Genomic DNA, 9,616 nt, shown 5'->3' with positions numbered 1-9,616 from the left:
TGTGCCTTCAGAGGTTGTTTATTAGCATGTCAATCAAGAAATTACATAAATGCATCCTAATTACTGAAGTATAAAACTGGTTCCAGTAACTTCAAGGATACAGTTTGGGATCTTTTAAGAAATGTGACTTCTCTGGCTTCCATTATTATATCAGAAGAAAACATTAATTTCAATAATAGTTTCTTGCTTTCTATGATTATAACCAAAACCAAGTAGAAAAATAAAAAGATTGCATTTAAAAAAAATTTGCAAACCCTTTTTAAAGGACTTTTCTTTCACTAACACACACACACACACACACACACACACACACACACACACACACACACACACACACACAAAAACACCCTAGCTGTTCAGCAAGCTAAAAGTGTGTCTTCAGCTGGATCAGGAACTCAGCACGTTTTTGTCAGGTGAACTGTCTACGGGTGTGGATTTGCAGGTGTAATTTGTGCTTTTTCGTGGGTAAGTTTTTCAAGTAAGACCACCAGTAAATGTTCTAAAGTTTCTGCTTTGAGGCCCTAAGTCTACAGGACTGAGGTTCTACAGAAGGTCCATTCACTACAGCAGTTCAGATTAATGTGCACTCATCATCTTGGCCAGGAAAACTGCCACCTAGGAGGCAGTTGTCACTTACCCATGCACCAGGCAACAGCTGTAACATGATCAGGAAGAGGGGCTTTGAGCTCTTGTTCCTATTTATCTTGTTTGTCAACACACATGCCTGCCTGTCTTTGGTGCCTCAGTCACCATCCACCCTGGCCTAGTATTTTACAAATGACCTTTTCGGGAAAGGCATGAATAGGGAGCCCTAGCTGAACGTATGACAAATGTATTCCTAACACAATTATAGAAAGAAAAAAAAAATCAACCAAAACTGGAGAGGTTAAGGTGAAGTTTCAATTAAGTTTTGATGGATTTTGGCCTGGACTCCTCCCACCACCGAAAACAGTGAGCATTCTATGGAGTCCTGTAAGAAGGGTGGCTTTAACAATCACATCAAGTCAGAAAAGAGCAGCCATGTAGAATGTGTTTGTGAGTAATTATAGGGAGAGGGGGATGGTAGTGTGCACGCTGGTCTCAAACACAACCTTAGTGAAGCACTGTTGGATAATTGGGGTGCGGGGAACCCTAATTTTTGTAACACTCTCCTCTCCAAGCAAAGCTCTTTTACCATCAGCTTCTCATAGGTACTTCTTGTCACTTCTCTATAGGGACCTAAATCTTTTAGTTCTTCTTCTTTCTCCTTTATTGTGTCTTTGTGCAGACATGGTACATGTGTAGCAGTAAGGGACAACTTATAAGTCAGCTCTCTCCACCATGTGGATTCTGGGGATTCAAGTTAAGTCATCAGGCTTAGTAATAAGAGCCTTTACCTGCTGAGCCATCTTTCCAGCCCTAGGTGCCTGTCCCTTAAGAGCATCTCAGCAAACCTAGTATTTCTTGACTGCTTAAGTGGGTTTAATGCATATTAAGACTATTTCTTAAGAGACCCCCACAGTGCTGATGCCCCCACAGGAGGTTGGTGACAGTGAGCAGCACTCAGGGAGCACTGGGCAGGGCCTGTCTGCCACAGACCATGTGGAAAGGCTTGTGGCCAAAGGTCTAGGGATATTTTCCTGGCTTTCTTAATACAAGCTCAAAACATCCTCTCATCAAAATTAAAAGAACAAAAGCATGTAAACTTTCATCCTTTCCCAAAGCTCAGTCAAATGTAAGAAAAACACATGTAAAACATACATGTAAAACATACATATCTAGACACAGAGTTGTAAGAAATGGACTCACAAGAAGCAAATATCCTTCATATATTCCTACAGAGCACTGTCTATGGTGTGGGGCTTTACCTGCAGATCACCGCACCCACAGTGCCCCAGAGCTCTCACACCTAGCCCAGCAGCCTTGGCTTCAGTTCTTAAAGGCTCCACATTTACTGGCTTTAGCAATGAACTCCTTTAGCAGGGGACCATCCATTTGCCAGAACGCAGCCGTCTGGGTAACTTCTGTCAAATGATTGATGCAAAACTTAAAGCAGAATTCTTCTAAATCCTGGACACATACAACAAAAACAAGAACAGGGAGAGGCCTTTGTTTATTAACTGGGAACTGTTTCTCAGCTAGTCCCTCATCCCAACTCTCTTACCCTTCCCAGAAGAGATACTGGAGACCAGATACCTCAAACCGTGTCATCAGAAAACCACCTGCCTTCTACTCAGAGCAGAGTAAAAGCAAGGTTTCCCTAAGTCAAGTGTGGCAGACACACACGCAGACACACACAGCCACACACAGCCACAAAATCATCTAGGGCACTCCAATGTATGAATGCAAACAACACTAAATAAAAGCTTTTCAACCAAAACTCTGACTGGTAAGCTGTAAGGAACTCTCCAACCTTTAGATGAGGGGCCGTGCCTTCCTGTGGGAGGAGAGCATGTAAATAAAGCTCAGAGTCTTCACACGAGAAACTACAACTTATAAGTCTGTGAGAAATTACAAAGTGGATCTAGGGTAGATCCAGTGTCAGATTTACTGGAATTAGAAGGAAACAACAAATTTTAAAATCGCTAATTTGAAAAAAATCCAAAATAAAAACAAGAATATTGTGTGTATGTTCTGTATGTTCTGTGTGTGTGTATGTTCTATGTGTATGTTCTGTGTGTATGTGAGGCAGGAGCACGGAGGTTCCAGGAACCCCTTGTGGAGCTGGTCCTCTCCATCTCAGGAATGGGTCCCTGCTGGGCTGCATGGAAGGGAGCCCACGAACCCTCATGGGCTCCCACTCCAAAGCTTTCATGATGAAGGCATTCCAGTCATCAATCTGAAAACCAAGTTGTTTTTTCTTTCTTCCAATTTTCTTAAAACAGTGGACTAGTGACCCCAAAACTCTGGTTTAAAATGCTAAAATAGCAATCACTAAATTCTTATTTAGTCAGTGGTGTTCTTACTTCACAAAACTTCACAGTGGTAATAGTGAAACACTACCCATTCTTTAAAAGATCACCCGGCCAGTGAAACAGGTTGTCCAGGGTTCTCTATCCCCAACAGTGAGATCCATTCCTGGTGGTAAAGATCACCATCCCAGCTTGGCCAAACGCAAAAATCGCATAGTTTACCTCAGTGTATCAAATATAAAATATCCAGACCAGCATGGCCTCCACTTTTGTTTTTCAGAACGTATTTAAATGTGTAATTATGTGTGTGTGTGAGAGAGAGAGAGAAGGGTACTTTCTCTTGCTACCTTAAGAATTTTGAGGCTAAGGAAAATGTAATTGCACCCTCTCCAGTACAACAATAACAATGCTGACTGCTTAGCTCTCAAAGCAAAGCCCTGAACCCCAGAGTCCCTTCCAGACCTCTCCTGTGAGAAGGGAATCCATGTGCTCCCCTTGGTGTGTAAACACATTCCGTCCAGCAGGAGCTGCGATGTTGAGATCGGGCTTTAGTTCCTCACTGCTCTGCGCTGGAGCACTGTGAAGTGCTCCTCCTCCAAGTCCGCTGTGAAGTGTACCGAGTTTGACGGTGTGCATTCCTAGGATGTTCCCACAGCGTTGCTTTTGAACACACAGCTACTAAGCTGCATTTCTTTTATACGTTAATTTCAAGTTTCCCCTAAAAGGTGCATGGAGGGGTTGGACGATTACAAAGCAGGTAACTGAGTAGTGGACTGCCTTCATCTTCTTGGCACAGCATCTGCTACGGAAAGCTGGGCTTCCAAAATTAGTTTTTGTAACTGATAACCAATCTCAGTCACTTCCGATCAACTAACAACATACATAATAAATGGGTTTGACTTGAGCACTCAATACTATGGTCACTTGCTACATTTCAAGATATTAGGAAATAAATATAAACATTTACTCATCGATCACAAGCTCAGTGTCACAATCTAAGTGTATCACGAGGACTCTTCTCCTTTCTACATGGATGTGTCATGTTTGTGGAATGTAAGGCTTGTATGATATCTTAAGTACTTTATAGTGAAGTGTCTTAAACATATTTGTCCATTCAATATATATTTTTGGTGTTTCAAACATATCCAATTACTCAATTCAGCATGTGTTTTTGAGCACTGACTCTGCCCACACGGTTTCAAGCTCCAGGGAATCACATTCATTTGTAGTCGTCTCTTAATAGATTTATACCTAAGCAAAGACGAGCAAAGGACATGGGCTGCTGCCAGCCGCAGCGGCATCGAGTTCTTCCTGTAAGGTTGTTTTTGTTTTCTCTTATTTTAGACAGGGTCTTCACTGTGTAGCTCCAGCTGGACTGCAGCTCATTACGCAAAGCACATATACAAAGCAGGCCGCCTCAAGCGCCCCGAGATCCTCCTGCCTCTCTTCACTCTAACCGCTCTGCTGGGATTAAAGGTGCATGTCTGGCCTTTTCCTCTAAACATTTAAACTTTTTAGGTGAAAGTGGGGAACAAATTTCCAGTAACAGGATCTAGGCTGTGGGCCTCTAGTCAGGTTGTCCTGGCTGGTGTAAACCAACAGGATTGATCACAGAACATGGAAAATGTGGAGAAGCACAAGAAGAGTCTAGAATCAATCTCCAAATGGAGAGAAAAGGGTTCTTTGGAGTCAGTTGTGTTGGATGGTGTCTTGCTGGGGCAAACACGTGAGGGAGTGTTTTCCTGAAGTGAACACAGGTGAAAAGCTAAAGGCAGACTCGTGAAGGAATATTTCCTGAAGTAGACATAAAGCAAAAAGATGTTCTGCTAAAGTAAGCACATGAAAGGACATGTGATAAGAGATTCTTTGCTAACTACATGCATGTACTGGTCTCTTTACACTGTGGAGTTGAGCTCCAGTTGTCAGGACTCCATAGAGAGAAACTGCACCAAAAACCTTCTGGAGGTGTGCCATGGCATCTAGCTGCTTCTGCGGCAGAGTGATGGCAGCTGAGACAGACACACGTGCTAAGGCAAGATTAGTGGAGGACACATGATGTTTGAAGGGATAAAAAAGGACTTGAAGGACAGTAGGTGGGGCTGAGCTAGGCTTGCTTATACAGCTAGCTGTGCAATGCCTGTTGTCTCAGTATCTTCATTTCACTGAGAGGCACAGCTGAGAACTTTTTCTGGAGTTCCTGTTGGCCCTGGTCCCTCCTGCTGATTCATCCTGAGGCTGAGGCCTGGCTGTCCCACTAGGTGGTGCCACCGCTGCTGATTCCTGTTTGCTATCTCGACTCTACCCAACTGGATTGCTGATGTCTTTGAAGTCTTTGCCAGTGGCTCGAGCTGCCACTGTTGACCTGTGAACTGCACTGCTGATTTCCAAACAACACTGACTGGAGTTGCTCCAAAGAACCTTTCTAAACAGGTCCACATCCCCCCTACCTTTGGTGGGTGGTGGGCTAAAAGGGAGGTTAAAGTGTTTAAGAACCATCATTAAAAGTAGTAATTGAAAACAATTCAAGTTACAGTCAATGCAATTTAAAATTCTCCTGTTGTATAAGAATGAGTCTAGCACAGGCTCCTAGTGGTATAGGAAGCGGGGAAGCTAACCCCTCTCCATCTTTCATTAGCTACAATTCACGCTAACCACATTTCCATTTGGTGTCAGACTCCACAGTCAGCTGCATTTGACCTTGTGAAATATTTATTACCATAAAAGAACCTCAAACAAAAATAGGATCCATTTTGAAAATAAAAGACATAATGGCTAACTCAATCCCTAAGTCTGTCTGTCCTCTGCTACACCTCAAGGGCCAGAATGTGAGTTTTTGATAAATTCCCAGTTATTGGAGACTGCATTGTCAAATGACAAAACGCCTCTAAAATACAGACTTCTGATATCCTTAGCAAAGCCAGCCTTCTACTTTTTATGAATCTGTAACACCAACCAGGTCAGCTCTGAGTTCATTAACAATGTCTCCTGCAGCCTTTTGTGGCACTGTCTCCACGGTTCAACAGCCTCAGCTGCCATGCATCAGCACGTGGACTGGGTGCTGTAGCATACCGTCAACCAGGGCCAGCTTCTGCTCAGAGTCTGTGGCTCGGCTCAGTCAGAAAAGTTCAATGGCAAACATACTCCAGAACACTCATCAGACTCTAGAAATCTGAGAAATGCAGCTCTGAAATCCAACTAAGTTTAAAACTAACAAAATGGGAACTGCTGAGATGGCTCAGTGGGTAAGGACAACTGCTGCATAAGCCTGGCAACTGACTTTGATCCTTGGAATCCATGTAAAGGTGGAAGAAGAAAACTGACTCCCCAGAGTTATCCAGACATGTACACACACACACACACACACACACACACACACACACACACACAATGCATGTGCACTAAAAACTGTTAAGTTAAAAAAAAGAGGTAGTATACAGTAAGTTCTTCAGAGAGGAACTGAGCTACAGCACAGGGACAAAAGTCCAGACCCACACGGATGTAAAGCCCACAGCACCCGGGGCTTCTGACGGTGGACTCGGTAGAGTGGGTCTGGGACAGGCAGATGCACTCATTAGCAGACTGAAAGTAAAGCATGCTGCCCGTCAGCCCGGCTGAGTCCAGCACTGTACACGCCCACTGTGCAGCCTTCTGCCAGTTCCTTAGAAGCAAAGCAGACAAACAATGATTCTGACTGTGAACGAGATGTAAAGAAGCAAAGGCAGATTTCATTTGAGGCTTGTCACTGAGTCACTAAAGGAGGTGACACTAGCCATGCTGTGTCACAGAAGAGCGGGAAGTGGGCTGACGGCGAGGGAGCCGGGGCACTTCTGTGTTACCTCTGCGTCATATCTGACTGCAGCAGAGAACAATGAAAAGGCGTTCTCCACAGTAATTCCTCGCTTGATGATGTGCTGACAAAGCCTCTTCAGTCTGTTCTCACAGTACGACGTTGCCAAGTCCAAAAGGCCTGAAAGGTAGAAGAACGAGATCTCAGCAGCTCGCAGTGCTGGGACGCTGGGACTGACAACACGGGCATTTCATGGCCAGCAGCTTGTGTTTACTTTCTATACTTTCTTCCAGAGTAAAAGAGTAAATTCTCTTTTTTATTTTATTCCTAAAAGGTTAAATGCATTAGAAACTCAGACTCTCATATTAAAAAATCTAAGTTTATAGTTACAAACTGTCCATAATTTTAAATGATACTAACATTTTAGAGATGTTTACTTAAATACTTTTTAAGTATATAAAAGTCAATACACCTGTAAATTACTATATGTTGCAGCTCTAAGAACAGGAGACAGCGATGGCCACATGGCCTGGCTAGTCCAAATGCAGTACCTATAGCATCCTCAGGAGGCAGGTCCACTGTGTCTGTGTAGAGGTACTGGAGAAAGGCACGGTACACAGGGTAAGAAAACTGGTCTATCTCTATCACTTCCTTCATATCCTCATTCCAATAAGACTGAAACATGGACCGAAAGTGCTCACACCTACAACAAAAGCAAAGGTTTAATGGGAAGGCTGAGTTCAAATAAACAGGTATTAGAGGTACCCTTTATCTTCTGTGCTGGCATAAGCTGGGGTCACTAACTATTAACACCAAAAGTATTTGCTATGCAAGGACTTTTTTGTACACTTGATTAAAATCACTTTCATCTTGGTATCACCATTTAACAGTATCAATTAGTTAAAGAGCCTAGAAGTTCCTAGTACTTCAACAGCATTGTGTCCATCAGTCCCCACTCCAAGCAAATGTTTGGATCATTTGTTTTGGGTTTTAGGTATGCAGAAATGCATTTTAAACAACACAGTGAGGGCTGGGAATGTAGCTTAGTGGTAGAGTGAAATATGGTACAAAAATATATAATATTCACTCAGAGTTATAAAAAAAATTGGTTCAGGGATAGTTACTTTGAGAAGTTAAAAAATATTTCTAAGCAAGGCGTAATGGAGTAATGAGTTAGAAAAGTTATAGAAGATACACACACACACACACACACACACACACACACACACACACTCTTAGTTGAGCAGAGTCATAGGCAGAAACATGTGTAATGGTCTTTTCATCTACTTCTGTGGTTCATATAGTCATTGGTCTAAGGAATTAACAACATATAGTTTTGCAGCTGTCTTAAAATTTATTATTCTGCTGCTTCCACCCAAAAAAATGGTGGGAAGTACCAGTCTCCTGCAATGCAAGTTCTAGCCCTGGGCCTCTCACAAGGTAGGCAAATACATTGCCAACTGAACTGTATCTCCAACCACCAATGGGTTTTTAACTGAATTTCCACAAAGACATAAGCGATTAATTCAATGGTTTGAGTTTTCATGTGTTTTCTCTGTAGTGGAAATCTAAGTAAACAATCATTCAATCATTACTAATTAGTGCTCAGTCCCTCACATTCACTCAGGAACTCCTGCCACTTATTCTATTGAAACAACTTTTCTCTAGGTGGCAATCTGCATCCCTGAAGGGCAACCTGACCTTGAATAGGAGGATCCTTACTGACGAAATCAGCATGCAAATAAAGTATCTACAAAAACTATTTTTAATTTATTAATTCATTCTTTTTTTTTTTTTTTACTGTTGGGAAGTCAAACCAGGGCACTGGCCATGCTAAACAAGTGCTGTACTACTGAGCTACATTGCTAGCCTATTTCTAATCTGGAAAAAAAGATAAGAACTAGGGATACTTGCCTAGTATGCACAAGTACTGGCTACAATGTCCAGGACTGCAGAGAACTAAACAACAAAACAAAAACAAAACATTCCAAAAGCCATAAATATTTATACTCCCCTCATTTCCTAAAAGTTGCATGAACACAAGTCAAAATACTCCTGGGTAACGAGCAGTAACTATCTGCTAAAGACACTAAGTTGCCACGCTTCTTTGTTCTGCCATAGCCATTTCTTCTGAGCATCTATTCTGTGCTGTAATAAACAAGTGGAAAGACTAACGGTACTGATAGCTCCAAAATCATGCACAAATACCTGATTTTCAGAACAGCTTTATGGACATGAATATATTTTCCATCAATTCGAAACTTTAGATCAGCAGTTTCTGGACTATCAAATTCTTTCTTCAGTGACTCTGCAACTGTTAAAAAGTCTTCATGCTCTGAAGGCAACAGAGACACTGTTAACACACAAAGCTCAAGAGACAGTCGGCATGAAAGGCCTCCAAAAGATAATTATGGCGTCCCATTCCACTCTATTTCTGGTCAATAAAGTTCATGACTCAGTTGACAAACCCACTTCCCAGTATTAAAGTAATTCATCTATAAACTACCAAAAAAAAAAACAAAACCCAAACAAACAAACCTAAATGGGTATGGGGGGGAAGTCAAATGACAGTCTTCCTGTGTAATTGAACATGAAAATATGCACTAAAAATAAACCTCACAGGTAGTTTATTGAATACAACTGATCTCTCATGAGCATAGCAGTTTCTCTTCTGGCATTAACAGCTTAGCAATTTTCCTGACTGAAACACTGAGAACTTCTTGGCTCTGAATTGGGTAGTTAGTTGGCATATTCAAACCAAGGTGGAGAATCCAAAACATCTGACCATGCAAATAGTTCTCAAGCAGAGACACTTTTTTAGCCATCAGCTCTGAGAATTAATGGTAAAGCACTAATACTCCCAAGCTGTCCTTCCCTACGGACTCAAACATTTACAGGGAAATCGATGGCGCTGCCTGACATGAGCTGCTGTGAGGAG

The 9,616-nt window shown here is 42.2% G+C and overlaps 1 protein-coding gene across 11 annotated transcripts in view; it reads right to left on the bottom strand.

Moving 5' to 3' along the window:
• Positions 1 to 9,616, bottom strand: part of Rcbtb1 (regulator of chromosome condensation (RCC1) and BTB (POZ) domain containing protein 1) — a 36,250-nt gene continuing 26,634 nt past the window's right edge. For 8 of the 11 annotated variants that reach the window (XM_030248032.1, XM_017316204.2, XM_006519566.3 and 5 more), the window contains 4 exons: positions 8,887 to 9,013; positions 7,230 to 7,381; positions 6,728 to 6,858; positions 1 to 2,049 (listed from right to left, as the gene is read on the bottom strand). In XM_030248032.1, coding sequence (XP_030103892.1) covers positions 1,909 to 2,049; positions 6,728 to 6,858; positions 7,230 to 7,381; positions 8,887 to 9,013 — 551 coding nt within the window. In that variant the 3' untranslated portion in view covers positions 1 to 1,908. The remainder of the gene's footprint in view (positions 2,050 to 6,727; positions 6,859 to 7,229; positions 7,382 to 8,886; positions 9,014 to 9,616) is intronic. The other 3 variants (NM_001360610.1, NM_027764.2, XR_383211.4) reach the window with 2 other exon arrangements.

The sequence above is a fragment of the Mus musculus genome, chromosome 14, assembly GCF_000001635.26.
Source record: "Mus musculus strain C57BL/6J chromosome 14, GRCm38.p6 C57BL/6J".
NCBI classification, from domain to species: domain Eukaryota; kingdom Metazoa; phylum Chordata; class Mammalia; order Rodentia; family Muridae; genus Mus; species Mus musculus.
The sequence above is the reverse complement of the archived record's forward strand: the minus strand, read 5'-3'. Positions and strand labels throughout refer to the sequence as shown.